The sequence below is a fragment of the Eschrichtius robustus genome, chromosome 2, assembly GCF_028021215.1.
Source record: "Eschrichtius robustus isolate mEscRob2 chromosome 2, mEscRob2.pri, whole genome shotgun sequence".
Taxonomy (NCBI): domain Eukaryota; kingdom Metazoa; phylum Chordata; class Mammalia; order Artiodactyla; family Eschrichtiidae; genus Eschrichtius; species Eschrichtius robustus.
Genome location: NC_090825.1, coordinates 176,193,277 through 176,210,206, shown reverse-complemented (window position 1 = coordinate 176,210,206; position 16,930 = coordinate 176,193,277). Strand labels below are relative to the sequence as shown.

The 16,930-nt window shown below is 56.3% G+C and overlaps 2 protein-coding genes across 5 annotated transcripts in view; one reads left to right on the top strand and one right to left on the bottom strand.

Annotated features, from left to right (window-relative positions):
* The first annotated feature begins 4,887 nt into the window (after positions 1-4,887).
* On the top strand, positions 4,888-14,256 carry MPND (MPN domain containing). Of its 3 annotated transcripts, XM_068537240.1 has the most exons (13): positions 4,888-4,954; positions 5,052-5,320; positions 6,052-6,288; positions 8,675-8,807; positions 9,695-9,779; positions 9,980-10,076; positions 10,377-10,449; positions 10,528-10,604; positions 11,436-11,604; positions 11,693-11,763; positions 12,322-12,411; positions 13,107-13,199; positions 14,011-14,256. In XM_068537240.1, exons 1-13 carry the CDS (start codon positions 4,948-4,950, stop codon positions 14,095-14,097), a joined length of 1,488 nt encoding a protein of 495 aa, XP_068393341.1. In that variant the 5' UTR covers positions 4,888-4,947; the 3' UTR covers positions 14,098-14,256. The 3 variants fall into 3 exon arrangements, with proteins under 3 accessions (XP_068393341.1, XP_068393340.1, XP_068393342.1); XM_068537239.1 differs by having other exon boundaries at positions 10,377-10,604; XM_068537241.1 differs by lacking the exons at positions 10,528-10,604; positions 11,436-11,604.
* A 191-nt stretch (positions 14,257-14,447) lies between these two features.
* The window catches only part of SH3GL1 (SH3 domain containing GRB2 like 1, endophilin A2), a 33,159-nt gene continuing 30,676 nt past the window's right edge, over positions 14,448-16,930 (bottom strand). Inside the window, exons 8-10 of one of the 2 annotated variants that reach the window (XM_068537242.1) lie at positions 16,620-16,744; positions 16,394-16,453; positions 14,448-15,997 (exon numbers count right to left, since the gene is read on the bottom strand). In XM_068537242.1, coding sequence (XP_068393343.1) covers positions 15,765-15,997; positions 16,394-16,453; positions 16,620-16,744 — 418 coding nt within the window. In that variant the 3' untranslated portion in view covers positions 14,448-15,764. The remainder of the gene's footprint in view (positions 15,998-16,393; positions 16,454-16,619; positions 16,745-16,930) is intronic. The other variant, XM_068537243.1, reaches the window with a different exon arrangement.

Sequence of the window (16,930 nt, the reverse complement as noted above, 5' to 3'; positions counted from 1 at the left end):
CTTTCTTTCTTAGTAATTATAAACACCATTGTATTTTTAGTTCCAGTTTTCACATTCATTGCTAGCATACAGACATGCCATTGATTTTTGGGTGCTGATCTCTTATCCTATAACCTTGCTGAACTAACCCACTTCTTAGTTCAAGGGGCGTTTTTGGTCGATTTCTTGTGATTTTGTACACAGGCCATCATGTCATCTGCAGATAGGGTTAGTTTCATTTCTTCCACCTTTCCAATCTGTATGCCTTTTATTTCCTTTTCTTGTCTTGTTGTGCTGGCTAGCACTTCCAGGACTCTGTTGAATAAGAGTGGTGAGGGTGGACATCTTTGCCTTGTTCCCAGTCTTAAGGGGAAAAGTGTGATTTCCTTGGCAGTCCAGTGGTTCAGACTCCATGCTTCCACTGCAGAGGGCATGGGTTCAATCCCTGGTGGGGGAAATAAGATCCCACATGCCACGTGGCGTGGCCAAAAAGAAAAAAAGTGTTCCGTCTTTCACCATAAAGTACAGTGTTAACTGAAGTTTTGTAGACGTGCTTCACCAAGTTGAGGTAGTTTCCCTCTGTTCCTAGTTTGCTGAGAGTTTTTATTATGAGTGGGTGTTGAATTCTGTCAAATGCTTTCTCTGCATGAATTGATACGTTCTTATGATGTTTCTTCTTTAGCTTGTGTGTTAGTTTTCTGTGGTCGATATAATAAATTATCACAAATTTAAAGGCTTAAAACAACACAAATGTATTATCTTGCAGCTCTGTAGGTTAGGAGTCCTATGTGGATCTCACAAACCTAAAATCAGGGTGTGTTGGCTGGGCTGTTTTCCTTTCTGAAGGCTCAAAAAATGAATCTATTTCCTTGCCTCTTCCAGCTTCTAGAAGCTTTCCTCATTCCTTCCTCCATCCACAAAGCCAGCAACTGTGGGTAGGAACCTCACATCATATCACTCTGAATTTCTTCCATAGTTATCTCTTCCTGACTCTCTTCCACTTTTAAGGACCCCTGTTATTACATTGGGCTCAGCAGATAATCCAGGATCATCTCTTTATTTTATTTTAATTTTTAAAAAATTAATTAATTAATTTATTTAGGCTGCGCCAGGTCTCAGTTGTGGCACACGGGATCTTTTGTTGTGGCAGGCGGGCTTCTTAGTTGTGGCATGCATGCGGGATCCAGTTCCCCGACCAGGGATTGAACCCTGGGCCCCCTGCATTGGGAGCGTGGAGCCCTACCCACTGGACCACCAGGGAAGTCCCATGATCATCTCTTTATTTTAAAGTCAGCTGATTAGCAACTGTAATTCCATCTGCAACCGTAAATCCCCTTTGCCATGTAACCTAAATATTCACAGGCTCTGGGGATTCAGACATGGACACCTTTAGGGAACCATTATTCCACCCACCACAGTCTCTTAAATATGGTGGAAAACACTGGTTGAATTTGGCATACTGAACCAGCCTTGCACCCGTGGAATAAACTTCACTTGGTCATGATGTATATAATTCTTTTTATATATTGCTGAATTCTATTTATTAATATTTTGGTAAGGATTTTTGTGTTTGGATTCATGAGGTATATCCTGTAGTTTTCTTTCTTTGTACTCTCCTTATCTGGTTTTGGTGTCAGGGAGATGCTAGCTTCATAAAATGACTTGGGGGCACTTCCCCGGTGGTCCAGTGGTTAAGACTTTGCCTTCTAATGCAGGGGATGCAGGTTCTATCCTTGGTCAGGGAGATAAGATCCCATATGCCTCGTGGCCAAAAAACCAAAACATAAGACAGAAGCAATATTGTAACAAATTCAATAAAGACTTTAAAAATAGTCCACATCAAAAAAAATCTTAAAAAAAAAATGAATTGGGAAATATTCCCTCTTCAACTTTCTGGAAGAGAATATGTAAAATGGTATTAATTCTTCTTTGAACCTTCATAGAATTCTCCATCTGGGCCTGGAGATTTCTTTTTTTGGGACTTTTTTTTCCCCCAAGCAAATGAATACTTTTATTAGCATGGTAAAAAACATTTTTTTTAAACACATAGTGTTTTGACCTCAAATACTTGTCAGGTCTGCTACAGAAATGAACGTGTAGCTAAACAATGTAAGAATCTTGAAGATACCTAGTTCCTTTTTGGGGACTTTTAAAATTACAAATTCAATTTCCTTAGTAGTTATAGGGCTGCCTGGACTTTATACGCATAGCAAAGAATAGCCTTTGGAATCTGCTCAAGAACTGTGTAGTCTGGGCAACCTCTTCATCTCCTGAACTGTCTGGTAATGTTGATTATACTATCTGCCATATAGGGGTGCTGTAAATGGTTAATGGTTAATAAGGTCACAGCAGTTAGTTTTTTCTTTTTTAATAAATTTATTTATTTTATTTATTTATTTTTGGCTGCGTTGGGCCTTTGTTGCTGCGCGCGGGCTTTCTCTAGTTGCGGCGAGCGGGGGCTACCCTTCCTTTCTGTGCCCGGGCTTCTCATTGAGGTGGCTTCTCTTGTTTCAGAGCGCGGGCTCTAGGAGCGTAGGCTCAGTAGTTATGCCTCGTGGGCTCCAGAGCGCAGGCTCAGTAGTCGTGGCGCACGGGCCTAGTTGCTCCGCGGCATGTGGGATCTTCCCAGACCAGGGCTCGAACCCGTGTCCCCTGCATTAGCAGGCAGATTCTCAACCACTGCGCCACCAGGGAAGCCCTGGCAGGCGGATTCTTAACCACTGCACCACCAGGGAAGTCCACACAGCAGTTAGTTTTAATTTTATTTATCAAAGGCAATGGGGAGGGAGGTGGTCATAGTTGTATTTTATAAAGATCCCTCTGGGGCCAGCCAGGGTGAGATGGACAGGGTGTAGGTGAGTATGGAGGCCTGAGTCCCTAGGAAATGATCCAGATGGGAGAGGCTCGAGATCCAGCCCTGGGTTTTGTAAGAGAGCCAAAGAGAAAGTAGGCGAGGGAATGGGGGAATAAACGGGCCAGTTTGAGCTCCGCTGAGTCTAAGGGGCTGGGGGATGCCTAGTTGATGGCTAGACCCTGGGTGGGTGGTGAGATGACTCCAAAAGGAGGTTTGGACTGGACACAAAGTGAGTGTCAATGAAATTTAACTATCAAGTTAAGAAGAAGAAAAAAGGGAATTTTATTTGAGCCAAACTGAGGATTATAACAGAGGAAGCAGATTCTCAGAAAGCACTGAGAGCTGTTCTGCCTGTTAGAAGCTGAAGGCACAGTCATATACATTTTATATATTTATTTATTTATTTACGCTGCACCACGGGGCATGCGGGATCTTTAGTTCCCCAACGGGAGCGAACGCGCCCTCCCTGCAGTGGAAGCATGGAGTCTTAACCACTGGACCGCCTTGAGACAAAGGATCATACATCAAAATGACATACTGATATTTTACATAAAGTTCACCAAGGATAGATAGTCCAGGTAAGCCCGTAAAAAGGGAGGAGCAAATCATCCTGATCCCCTACAGAGCTGGGAAAGAACACTATTCTTTTAAGAAGTTACATTTACTGTTGAGTAGGCATTCCCATCTTCCCATGTTTGAGGATGGCTGGTTAATGTGTAATGCAGATTAGGGAGAGAGGGAGGAAGGAGGTCCAAACAAACAGAGAATTTTGTTTACTTTTTCTTGTCCTGCCTTAAAATACAAATTTTATTTCATCATGAGTAATAATAATCATTCACATTCCCTAGCTCTTACGCTTTGTCAAGCCCTGGTCTTTAACAACTCTGAAGTAGGAATTATTATCCCCAGGAGGAAACAGGGAGGTGGAGACACTTGGCCAAAGTCACAGAGCTGGGAAGTGGTGGAGCAGGATTTGGAGCCAGGTCCAGTCTGATTCCAGATCATCCTGGCTGGACACCCCCGCCCCTAACATACTGTCCCCTCTTCCAGACCGGGGTCGGGTACACCCATCTGCGGCTGAGCCCAGCCAAAGGTGCCCTGCAGCTTGACGGAGCCCCCACCCCTGGTTTTAAGCCCTGCGAGGGGCTGGTGAGTCCCAGCGCTGGGAGGTGGCCCTGCGCCTCGGAGCAGAGGTCCCGGGACAGTGGCCACCGACAAAAAAAGGGCTGCAGCTGCGCGGCGCACTTCTAGCCGGGCTCCGCCCACATGCACGAAGCGCTAGGGTTGGGTGGGAGGCGGAGGCCGCGAGCCAGGTTTGACCCGCGAGCTGATTGGCTGGCTGAGGACAAGGCCCTACAACTGATTGGATGCGTGAGGCCGGAGTCTCTTGCTGACTGCTAGAGGAGGAGCAGTTTAACACTGATTGGCTGGAAGGAATCCAGCCTCTACCGTCTATTGGCTGAAGATGAAATGACCCAGTTATAATTGGTTGGCTGGCTCTGCTGTGATCCAATCATGGAATCAGTCGAGGGCCGCCGGGGAGGGTGGAAGTTAACCCTTTAGAGACTGCCGCCCGGCGTGGGCGCTGTACAGTCGCGGCGCGGGGCTGCTTCCCCATTCTAGCCCGTAGCCCCAGGGCAGTGTGGCTCATTCTCCCGGGCCTCAGTGTCTCCCCGGTCCCAAGAGCCGAGGCCTGTGTGTCCCTCAGTAGGAGTGGCCGCGGACCTCAATTTCCTCGCTCGTCGTAGTGGGCTGAGCCCCCCTTATCCCCCAGCCCCAGGCCTCAATCCTGTAGGCGATGGTGGAGTCATTGGTTCTCCGAAAGCGTAAGTCCCCGGCCTCAGTTTCCCCAGTGGTACCCTGAGCTCTCGGCTACCACCCTCCTCCCATGGAAGGTGGCCTCAGGCCTCAGTTTTCCGAATGGTCTCGCAGGGCTGAGCCGCCACCTCCCTCTCCAGCGTGTGCAGGCCGGAGGCCTGACTTTCCCCACTCGCTCCTGCTGACCCGCCCACCCGCGGCGGCCAATGGCTGGGGCGCTCCCCCCTCGGGACGAAGCCGCGTCACGTGCAGGGAAGAAAGAACCAGAGGCGCGCTGGGCGTGGGGCTGAGCGGCCATGGCAGGTACGGCGGGCCTGGCGGGGGGCCGGCAAGGCGTTGGGCGGGGTGGCTGGACCAGCTCGGGCTGCGCGGCCCCGCTGCAGCCTGTCGCTGCCCGCAGCTCCGGAGCCGCTGTCCCCCGCGGGCGGCGCGGGCGAGGAGGCGCCGGATGAGGACGAGGACGAGGCGGAGGCCGAGGACTCTGAGCGGCCGGGGGCATCGGGTGGCGCGCGCAGCGGCGGCGGAGGCGGCGGCGGTGGCGGCGGGGCCGGGCCAGGGAGCTGCGGCGGGCCGGGGGGCGCGCTCACCAGGCGCGCGGTCACGCTGCGGGTGCTCCTGAAAGACGCGCTGCTGGAGCCCGGCGCCGGGGTGCTGTCCATCTACTATCTGGTGAGCGCCCCCTAGCCGCATCCCATCCTAGCTGGTGCAAAAGGGGAGACCGGAGTCCAGTGTGCTTTCTTGCCTCAGGCCGAGCCCCGGTGTGGGGAGGGGAAACTGAGGTACGGAGCATCCTGAGCCAGCACGAGCCCTTCTGGGCGGGAGAGCATTGTTCACGAAACACTCCACTCCACAAAGGAGAAACTTAGGCTCAGAGAGGACACTAGTGCCTTCCTGACTGTGTGACCTCACTCAACCTCTCCGTTTCCCAGTTTTCCCATCTGTAGAATGGGATTTTCTTTCCTCCCATGGGGTTGCGTGAGGATTCAATGAATAAAGTGCTCGGCAGTATGCCTGCTACACAGTAAGTGCTTTATAAGTGTTTGCAATTATTACTATTATTGTTGTTGTTGTGCTCTTTGTGAGTGGGAGCAACTTGTGAATTGAACACCTGCTGTGTGCCAGGCTGTGTTGGGTGTTAGGGACACAGCAGAGGATCAAGACAGACCCTGCTCCTGCCCTTTGGGGCTCACAGTCCGGTGAAGGGAGGGGGGACAGTCATATAACTGGACAGTTCCAATCCAGGCTGATCGGGATGGTACCTAAGCTGGAAGCCTTCCTGGAAGGAAGCAGGAAGTGGTTACCAAACCCTGGGAAGCAGCGTGGGGTCAGGGAGGACTTCTCAGAGGAGGGATCTTGATGGGTACCAGCTCCTGGGCCCAGCCAGCCCACTGTCATTGCAGGGGAAGAAGTTCGTGGGAGACCTGCAGCCCGATGGGAGGATTGTGTGGCAGGAAACGGGCCAGGTGTTCAACTCACCCAGCGCCTGGGCCACCCATTGCAAGAAGCTGGTGAACCCGGCCAAGAAGTCTGGCTGTGGCTGGGCCTCTGTCAAGTACAAGGGCCAGAAACTGGACAAGTACAAGGCTGCCTGGCTCCGGCGAAACCAGCTCCATATACCTACAGCTGCCGCCGATGAGGTGCGTCCTTCAGCCTCCCTGACTCACTGTTGGATAAGGAGTACCCAGAGAGAGGATGTTGGAGCTGGGGCCTTGAAGGATGAACAGGAGTTGGTCAGAGAAAGGTGAATGGAAGAGTTTTCCAGAGGAAGGAATGGCATATGCAAAGCCTTGTAGGCATGAAGCAACACATGCTGCTTAGGGAACCATTATTAGCTGATGCAGCTGGACATTCAGCTGCCTTGGTAGCTGAAGGGGCTGGAGACATCGGCAGGGACCAGATCTGGGAGGGTCTTGAATGCCATGATAGTAATAGATATTCTTTGAATGTTCACCAGCTGGGTTGAACTTGGCCAAGGACCCTCTCTGGGTTCCTAGTCTTTTTCATATGTAAAATAGAGATGATAATGGTACCCAGCCCAGGTGTATTACACACACACACCTGGCTGGCAAATCTGATATCTTTAGGGCCACTGGCAGGCTGGAAACTCAGGCAAGAGTTGATGCTGCAGTCTTGAGGCAGAATTCCTTGTTTTCCAGGAAACCTTAGTTTTTGCTCTTAAGGCCTTTCAACTGATTGGATGAGGCCCACTGACATTATCAAGGGTAATCTTTATTGAAAGTCAACTTATTGTAGATGTGAACCACATCTACCCAATGCCTTCAAAGCAACACCTCGACTAGTGTTTGATTAAATAACTGGGTACTATATCCTAGCCAAGTTGACCTTTAAAACTAACTTTCACACCATGCCATAGGGCTATTCATTCAGCAAGTATTTAGTAAATGCCACCTGTGTGCCAGGCCCTCTTCTAGGTGCTGGGGATAAAACAGAGACCAAAATGAGAAAAAATCTCTGCCTTCATGGAGAGAGAAACAAATAAGTCCATCTTACTGTATATTGGCGGAAGTAAGCAGGGGCAGGGAATGGGAGTGGTGGGAGGGTTAGGGTGGTCAGGGAAGGCCTCACTGAGAAGGTGACATTTGATCAGTGAACTGAAGGAGGGGAGTGAGGGAGCCATAAGGCCTTCTGGAAAACAGCACATGCAAAGGCCCTGAGGCTGGACTGTGGCTGGTGTTTTTGAGGAGCAGTGAGGCTCCAGTGTGTCTGGAGCAGAGTGAGCAAAGGGTAGAGAGGGAGGAGGTGAGGACCAGGGCCGGGGGGAGGACAGGGGCAAGTCGTGCAGGACCTCATGGGCTGCGGGGTGGACTTGGGCTTTTACCCTGAGGGAGGTGGGAGCCCTGGAGGGCTGTGGGCAGAGGAGGGGACGGGACCTGACTCAGGTGCTCACGGCCACCCTCTGGTGGCTGCTGTAGGGTGTAGGGAGGACAGACCGGGGCCGGGGCGCGAGAGTAGGAGCCGGGGAATCGGGGTGCAGGTGATTGTACGGATCCAGGTGGCTGATGATGGAGTGGACCAGGCCAGCCATTGAGGGGGGAGGAAGTGGGCAAGTTCTGGTTAATTCTGAAAGTGGATCTGATGGGATGTGCTGATGGATCTGATGTTGGTGTTAGGAGATGTTTTGTTCTGAGCAAGCGGGTGGACAGGATTGCCCTCATCAGAGATGTGGGGAGGAGCAGGTTTGGGGGGATGGTCAGGGGCAGGGTGGCCATGTTGAGTGTGAACCCCCCGCGAGGAGATGTCAAGGAGCAGCTGGACCCCGAGTCAGGAGCTCAGGAGAGCCCCAGGCTGGAGTCAGGACTGTGGGCAGTTGTTCAGGGGGTAGATGGGGTTTGAGGCCACCCAGGAGGGATGTGGGTGGGGAAGGAAAGAGGCCCGAGGACCCAGCCCTGGGCCAGCGAGTGAGATGGGGGAGAATAAGGGGGTCCAGGAGAGGTGGGAGGGAAGCCAGGTGAGTGGGGGTGTCCCTGGGGAGTTTCCGGGAGGAGAGGAACTGACCCGGGCAGATGCTGCCGAGAGGGGGGTGGGGGACAGAGACTGAGATGTGACCGTTGGGTTTGGACACAGAGAGGTCACCTCGGCAAGGGGTCTTGAGGAGAGAGCAGGGGGAGAGGTTATTGAGAGAATCTGGTAAAATAATCCATGCAAAGTGCTGGCTTGCTTGCTGGATGAATGGAGCAACAGGGCATATGCTAAATGCTTTGCACGCATTCTCATTTCACACTTACGCCATCCCTGTGGGGCTGGAGGTCATTGTGCCGTTTTACAGATGAGGAGACTAGAGCCCAAAGTCTGTCTGTAATAGGCAGAGGCGGGATTCGAACCTTCGAGGCTAGTCCACAGCCTAGATTGTTTCTGCTCACTCCCTCTCTCTAGTGGGCACCTGGGGCAACGACAGGAACCGGAGCCTCAGGCCAGCCAGAGGTCTCTGTGGAACTTGCGGGGAGGGTAGGGAGCAGCCAGCTGAAAGTCCCGTCGCTGTCCCCCCAACCCCGACCCCGCCAGAGCCCGGCCAGCGAAGGAGAGGAGGAGGAGCTGATGATGGAGGAAGAGGAGGAGGAGGTTCTGACAGGAGCCTCAGCGGAGGACAAGAGTCGGAGACCACCGGTGAAGGGCCCCTCGGAGCCTGTCCATCCTGGTGAGAGGTGGGGGGAGGAGGGGAGGAGGAAGGGCAGGAGGCCGACAGAACTCAGGTGGGGGAGGAGGCTGGGGGCAAGTCTGGCCTTTCTTTTCCTTAGAGCCCCCAAGATGCCTGGCTGACTTCCCAGCCCCCGCTGCCTAATTTCACTCTCACTGCCTGACTTCTTTAAGCTCTAATACTACATTTCTTGGTCCCACTGCCCAACTTCTTTATCTGCTGCCGGATTTCTTCACCATGCCGCCTGATTTCCTTGCACGCCAGTAGGATTTCTTTGCCCTGTTGCCTGATTTCTAGCCCTGCCGCCTGATTTCTTTGCCCCGCTGCCTGGTCCTCACGGGATTTCCTGAGCCCTTCATCTGATTTATTTTTTTCTTTTTAAAATTTATTTATTTATTTACTTATGGCTGTGTTGGGTCTTCGTTTCTGTGCGAGGGCTTTCTCTAGTTGTGGCAAGCGGGGGCCACTCTTCATCGCGGTGCGCGGGCCCCTCACTATCGCGGCCTCTCTTGCTGCGGAAGCACAGGCTCCAGATGCGCAGGCTCAGTAATTGTGGCCCACGGGCCCAGTTGCTCCGCGGCATGTGGGATCCTCCCAGACCAGGGCTCGGACCCGTGTTCCCTGCACTGGTAGGCAGACTCTCAACCACTGCGCCACCAGGGAAGCCCCCATCTGATTTTTTAAATCTCTTCTGTCTGATTTGTTAACCTGCCGCCTGATTTCCCAGTCCACTTGCCTGATTTTTAAGGCTGCCCCTGGAGTGTTTTTTTTTTTTTTTTTTTTTCTTTCTTGGGCTGCCTGGTCTTCATTTTCCAGTTCCTGGCTGGGGAAGGAACTGACGCTGCCTTTTTTTTTTTTTTTTTTCCCCTTACCCCCCAACCCCGCAGAGGCCACGCCCCCAGGGAAACGGGTGGAAAACAAGATCCGGGTGCCTGTGCGCTACTGCATGCTGGGTAGTCGAGACTCTGCCAGGTCAGATACACCCCGTGCCTGCCGGGACCCTCACCGCCATCGGTGTGAGCTCTTGCCGGCGTGTGGGGAGCAAAGGCAGGGGTAGGGTGGAGACAAGGCCTCAGGTCCGAGCTGGCTGTGGGCGGCTGGGAAGCCAGCGTGGGGGGTGAGGGAAGCGCCTGGGGGTTCCTGAGGCTGTGGAACCCTCCTGGCTCCTTCAGGAACCCGCACACCCTGGTGGAAGTAACATCCTTCGCAGCTATCAACAAGTTCCAGCCGTTCAACGTGGCCATCTCTAGCAACGTGCTGTTCCTGCTGGTGTGTGCCCAGCTCCTACCTTGCCCCTTAGGGGTCAGGGGCTCTCAGGCCTGGGCAGGGGGTGTCCGTCCCCACCCCCACCCCCACCCCGGCCAGAGGATCCCTGGAAGGTCGGCTCCATGAGAGCAGAGACCTTGTCTGCTCTGTTCACTACCGGTAAACAGTAGGCACTCAATGTCTGAATGAAGCAGGAGGTGGGTGGGCTGACCCCGTCACAACGCAAGGGCCCTGGCCCCCAGGACGGCCTTGGGCGGCGGGGCGCAGTCTGAGCGGGTCTTCCAATGTCCCTCCCCTCCTCAGGACTTCCACAGCCACCTGACCCGCAGCCAGGTCGTGGGGTACCTGGGCGGCCGCTGGGACATCAACAGTCAGAGTGGGTATTTGGGGCCTGTGGGCAGGGGGGTGTTTGGGGCTGGGGTCGATGTCCACGCCTTCTCCCGCCTCCGCGCAGCGCTGACGGTGCTGAGAGCCTTCCCCTGTCGGAGCCGGCTGGGGGACGCGGATACCGCGGCCACCATGGAAGAGGAGGTGAGGGGGCGCAGGGCGACTCGGCGTTCTGGGGAGGGCTGGCGCGGACACAGCTGTCCTGGCTACCGCCTCTTGGCGCCTAGCACCGTGTCGCCGCTCAGCAAGGGTGCAAATGGGTGTGTGTGACTTCCGGTCCCCTCACCTGTGACCCCCACCGTCATACTTCCTTCTGTACAGACGCCGACACCGGCCCCTTCCCCTCTGAGCCTGTCTGGCACCTGGTGAAGGCCCGATAAGTATTAGCTGCCGTCCTTAATGTTTTCATAGGGTGCTTAGTACGCGCCTGTGCTCCACACTCAACCTTGTCACAGGGCACAGAATGGGTGTGGATTCGGAGCGCGCACGTTTCTCCGCCCATTTCTTCCTTTCTCTTTACCCTATCTCTTTATTTAACTATTGATTGAGCGCCTACTATGTGCCGGGAATTGTTCCTTGAGCTGGGGATACAGCAGTGAGCAAAATAACCTTTTAACTTAGATTTATGTGAGGAGCATCTTTTTTTTTTTTTTTTTGGCCACACCACTCGGCTTGCGGGATCGTAGTTCCCTGACCAGGGATTGAACACCAGGCCCTGGGCAGTGAAAGCGTGGAGTCCTAACCACTGGACCGCCAGGGACTATAGCAGCAACTTTTTTACGTTATTTGTTGACTGTCCCCCCCACTGGACTCGCTGAGGGCGGAGCAGGGTGTGTCTCCGTCACTGCTGTGTCCTCAGGCCTGGTACACAGCAGGCGCTCATTAAATGCTGGCCGCGTGGGGCTGGATGGGTGCCAGGCACGTGAGCGCACTAGGGCTGCTAGAACCCCCGGCCCCGCGCGTCTCTGTCCCCAGATTTACCAGAGCCTGCTCCTGCGGGGCCTGTCCCTGGTGGGCTGGTACCATAGTCACCCGTACAGCCCGGCGCTGCCGTCGCTGCAGGACATCGACGCGCAGATGGAGTACCAGCTGCGGCTGCAGGGCTCCAGCAACGGCTTCCAGCCCTGCCTCGCCCTGCTCTGCTGTGAGCCCCGGGAGGGGGCGGGCGTGGGGCCCCAGCGGGCCACCGAGCCTCCAGGCCCAGCCCCTTCTCTCTCTCTCTCCTCCCCCAGCCCCTTACTACTCTGGTAACCCGGGCCCGGAGTCCAAGATCTCGCCCTTCTGGGTGATGCCGCCCCCTGAGGTAGGCGGGGCTGCTGGGAGGCGTGGGCGGGGCCCTGTGTGGTTGTGGGTGGTGTGGGAGGGGTCAGGAGCTCTTGTTAGCGGTAGGAAGCCAGTACTCTGGTTCCGGGCTCATCTGGGGGAGCTGGGGCCTGCTTCTCTCATCTGTGAAATGGGAGCATAATCATTGCCCTGAGGCAGTGGGCGTGAGGGGTGTTGAAAAGGTGGGTGCTCTACCTGTAGCGTGCTGCTTTTGCCACCAAGGTAGCCTCCTTCCTGAGCCCTGTCTGGTTTCATTCCCCAAGTCCATCTCGGGGTCAGAAATCAGCTTTAGAAAGGAATTCCGGAGCCATGGCCGCTCCTCTGTGTGTGGTGGGGAGGGTGCCACCCTGCCTCCCTAGTCGCATTGCTGGGTTCCTTTAAGGTCTCGCGCGGCTCTGGATCTGATCCGAGTGCGGAGCCAGGCCTGCAGTATCAATTCTCTGACTCCCAGCCCTGGGCACTTCCTGCTGTGCTCTGCCATCTTGGACGGGGGCCGGGTTGGGGGTAGCTAGGGGTGACTGGCGTGTATCTCTGCCAGCAAAGGCCCGGTGACTATGGCATCCCCATGGACGTGGAAATGGCCTACGTCCAGGATGGCTTCCTGACTAACGACGTCCTTCATGAGATGGTGAGTTCACTGCCGCGTGAGGTGGGTGGGGGTGGGGTGGGCGCCCTGGGAGGAGCGGGTGGGAGCCGAGGGCGCCCAGCTGGATGGACGTGACACTGTAGGACTTGGGAAGCGCTGGCTGAACGAGCCACATCAGGGCCGAGTCAGGCTCCTCTTCCGCTCCTGAAAATCACGGGCTCTTAGGATTAAGTCCCAGATCCTTGCCTCGGCCCCTCCTACCTCTCCCCCCTCGCCCTCCTGGCTGTTCTGGAACATGCTAGGGATGCTCCCGCCTTGGGCCTCCGCACCTGCCAGTGATTCTCCAAGTGGGGACACGTGAGAACCTCGGGTGTTACTCGGACGAATAGCAAGCAGGCATTTAAACAAATGGAGCTAGTTTGTCACACCTGTGACTTCACTGATGTTACTACTCTGGCTGAGGCTAAACCATGGAGCCGTTGTCAGGGCCGGGGCGGGTATAAAGAATCACATTCAGTGTGCCTGCTGCTTCTACGGAAGTTGTCTCCCCCTCCAGGGGGCCTTCCTGCCAAGCTCCTTAATTTCTCCAGGACCTGGGTAACGTCCACATGCCGCGCTGCATTAGACTAGAGGCCCCCCGAGGGGTGGCAGCAGTGTCTGTCCCACTCGCTGCTGTGTCGCGAGTGCCTGGCCCAGGAAGCGCTGTCGCTGGGGCTCACCTGTCCCCCGTTCCTTAGATGCTGCTGGTGGAGTTCTACAAGGGCGCCCCTGACCTCGTCAGGTTCCAGGAGGCTTGGAACCAGGAGCACACCTACCTCGACAAGCTCAAGGTGAGACTCATGCCGAGTCCCGTGCAAAACCCCTTCTTTCATAAAGATCTCCGGGAGCCCCGGGGACCCCCCCCCGCCCCCTCTCCCTCTAGAATATATCCGTGGGCAGCCTGAAGAGAAGTGAGTTCTTACCTGGGCCTGGACAAAAATACTTCAGTCAGAAATGAATGCTGCCAGAGAAAAGTTGTGTTTTATCACATGGGGGTGGTGACGCTGGTGGACATCACCATCAAAACGCAGATGAAAATGCAAAAGCCCCGTAGACCTCATGACCCCTGGGACATCCCAGCTGGAGACGCTGCTCTGGGCCCTACTTCTCCCGGGGCCGTCCACGGAGGTGCAGGAGGGGTTCTGAATCTTAAGCAGCAGCAAAGCTGAACCGAGCAGAGTGGCTGGTGCTGGGAGTGGGTTTGTCTAGCCCGCTGGCCCTACGGTTGGTTAACGGGACGTGTCGTCAGGGGCTCCGCATATTTCCTGCCTGAGAGTCGTTCTCAGAAGACACTACCCACTCCGCTTTGCAGAGAAATAGCTTCACACGTTTGCTTGTTTTGTTCAGACTTAACAGTGACCAGGGCTTAAAGCTGCCACTGGTCACCTCCCAGCCCGGTGCTAGGTGCGTGGGGTGGGGTGGCCTCGGCACACGGGGGGGGCGCGTGTAAGAGCAGGATTTGGAGGGTGTGGAGGAACCTCACCCCCAAAGGACGACGTCCCCAGGCCTTGAGGTGTGGCTTTAGGGACATGGCTGCGTGCTTGGGTTAGGAGGGCCCCCTGGCAGGCTGCAGCCCTGAGGCACCAGGCCTCCTTGTTTCAGATCTCCCTGGCCAGCAGGACGCCCAAGGACCAGGGCCTGTGCCATGTGCTGGAGCAGGTTTACAGCGTCCTCAAGCAGGGGAGCTGAGAGCACCAGCCTCCAAGGACCGGGGAGGCCTTTGGTCAGATGTGGCTCCCCGAGGCTCTGGGTGAGGGGAATCGGCCCAGGGCCTTTGTGCTGCTTTGTTGCTGTGTGACTGAGGTGTGTGAGGGCAGGGGCTCAGATAATAAAGGAGAAACAGCCTAGGCATGTGTCTCACGGATGCAGGAGGGGTTGCTGTTCCTGCAGCAGTGGCTATGGGGAGGGGCCGTGCTGGCGACTGGGCAGATGACAGCTGTCCCTCCTGGGCTCGCTGTGGGCTGGTGCTCATGTGGGCCCCACCCTGACCGGTGACCCCTTCGGGAGGGCCTGCCCTGCACCACAACCAGGCAAGAGGCTGTAGAAAGAGACATTTAATACTTTAAAAAAAAAATCAGGATTACATTTTGATCTGCCCTAGGCTGGGATGTCTGTGTCTCCTCCAGGTACTGGTGACCGGGGGCCTCTCGGAGGAGCAGGGAGGGCCTGGTGTCCTTGGGGGCTTTACCGGGTCACCAGAGGAGGGGAATGTGAACCAGGCCCGGGGTCCCCTGTTTAGCCAAGTTTTGGATTAGGCAAGAGGGGAAGTGGGTGCAGGGCTGGGGCCCTGCTGGTCTGGGCAGCTGCCCACCTTGGTCTGGAGGAGATGGCCTGGGCCACTGTCCAAAGAGGGTATGGTGGCCGGCTCACCAGGGTGGTGCCCGTGACTCCCCAAGGGGTCCCAGCAGCCAGGGGTCTGGGAACATTCACTTAACAAAGCCTTTGTGCTTGACCTTCCACATAGTGGAGGCTGGGCTCCCGTGGTCGTGTGTGTGTGCGCGTACACACACGTGCACGCTGGCAGCTTGTGCCAGAGAGACGCTCCACGTGCTTGGCTTGGGATGCGGTGGTGGGCACGGGTGTTTGGGGCTTAGTGCCCTGCAGGGGGGAGATGGCCTGTCTTTAGGGGCCCTGGCGCCTGAGAACCCCAGGCTCGTCTTTCCCCAAGTCCCCAGCCAGAAGAAAGGGGTGAAACCCTTCCAGGAAGGTGGCATCTGTAGGCACTCAGGGGCCTAGGGAGCTCTGGAGGGGGCTGGTAGTGTCCGGGGGGTGGGATTTAAAAGCAGGGTGGCGAGTCTCAGCCAGGGGTCTCGCCCAGACCACCCCATCACACCGATGTTCAGTCCTGTCCTGTTAAGGGCAGGCCTCCGGGCAGAGCTGGATGGAGGTGGGAGAGGATGCGTATGCGTGCGCACGTGTGTGTGTGTGTGTGTGTACGTGTGTGTGTGTGAGAGAGAGAGAGGAGGGAGAGAGAGAGAGAGAGAGAGATAGAGGAGAGAGAGAAGGGGGGCCCACCTGGAGTTACCGGTCCCCGGAGGGGCAGGAGGAGTTAGTGTTTCTAAGAGCACCTTAGTGTGAGCCTCCTGGGGCGGGGTGGGCGGAGCTGGGGGGGCAGAGTTGTGAGCAGCAGGAAGGAGGAACACTGCCCAGCCCCCAAGACGGCCACGTGGAGTGGGGAAGGGAGCCCCCACCACCGGGGGTGAGCGCTAGTGTAAACAGGGGCCCCGCTGCCCTGGGGCCGGGTCAGGCCCAGAGCGGGCCACCCCGCAAGCTGTGAGCGCTGCCCAGCTGCGGGGCCCATGGAATGCAGAGATCTGGATGGAGGGGCGGCGGGCCGACACATCACTGAGACGCGGTCACTGGGGCAGCGGCACCAGCACCTCCACGTAGCTGAGGGGGAAGAAGCCGGACTGGCCGTGGAGCATGCCTTCGTACCAGTTCTCGTCGATCTGGTTGGTCAGCGTGATGATGTCGCCCTCGTGGAAGCCCAGCTCCCCGTCGTTCTCAGGCTCAAAGTCGTACAGGGCCTTGCAGCTCGGCTGGTCCAGGGGCGCTGGGGGCGGGGGAAGGTCCAGGCTGTCACCTGCCCCTGTGGGTGCACAGGGGGATGTCGCCTCCTCTCCCCTCCACTCCCACCCCCGTGTCCTGCCCACTCACTGCTCCTTGCTTTCCCCCAAGGAGAGCCGCTCCCTCCTCTGCGGCCCCCACTGCTATCAGAAGGAGCCAAGTGACAAGGGGAGGGAAAAGGGCTCTGTGAGTGGTCACCAAAACGCTCCTGGGAGGAGCTGGGGACACCCAGTGGCATCAGGGTGACAGTGACCAGAAGCACACAGCCCTCAGGGTACCACTTGGAACAGAGGGAAGCCCAGCTCTACTTCTACCAGAGAAGGGGTGGAGATGGACCCTTGGGGCACAGATTAGAAGGCGGCATCGTAAACCGAGGCAGGGGCACGGGGCAGGGCCTGGGCCCCTTGGGGACACTCACGCATGCTCCTGCTGCTGGGGGTCCGGGTGGGCTTGTCGGAAGATCGAAAAGATGACGAAGCTGCTTGCAGACAAAGCACAGAGGTGGGCTGAGAACGCTGGCGTGGGGCCTGGTGCCCATCCTTGGGGCTCCTCATGCAGAGAACTGGCCCTGCGGTTGGATGGGTGGCGGCCTGGGGGCTCCCCCGAAGGGGCCTGGGGCAGAGTGGTGCCCTCTCCTCCGTTACCTGTGATCTTGGGGGCCGTGGCGCAGGGGAAGCCCCCGTTGGACTGCTCAGGCTCTCCGAGGTCCAAGGGCTCCCGGGGCTTGGGCTTATACTCCCGCTTGGGGCGCGAAGAGGCTTCCCGCATCCTGCATGTGGAAGGACGCCTGTGAGCAGCTGCAGGGCCACCTCTTGAGCCCTCGCGTGTCGAGGTCAGGGAACAACGCCTCCACCCCCAGCTATTTATGCTGCTGCCCCGGGACTCGGGATGCACGTGGGAGGCGGTGAGAAGGGGGCCCCCAGGCATATCTCCAAGGCTGCCTACAGGCCTGGTC

Excerpts from the sequence above, each read along its gene's own strand:
- MPND (XM_068537239.1), top strand. Across the intron at positions 6,289-8,674 it reads CTACAGCTGCCGCCGATGAG|AGCCCGGCCAGCGAAGGAGA; the intron begins GTGCGTCCTTCA and ends CGACCCCGCCAG. Across the intron at positions 8,808-9,694 it reads CTCGGAGCCTGTCCATCCTG|AGGCCACGCCCCCAGGGAAA; the intron begins GTGAGAGGTGGG and ends CCAACCCCGCAG.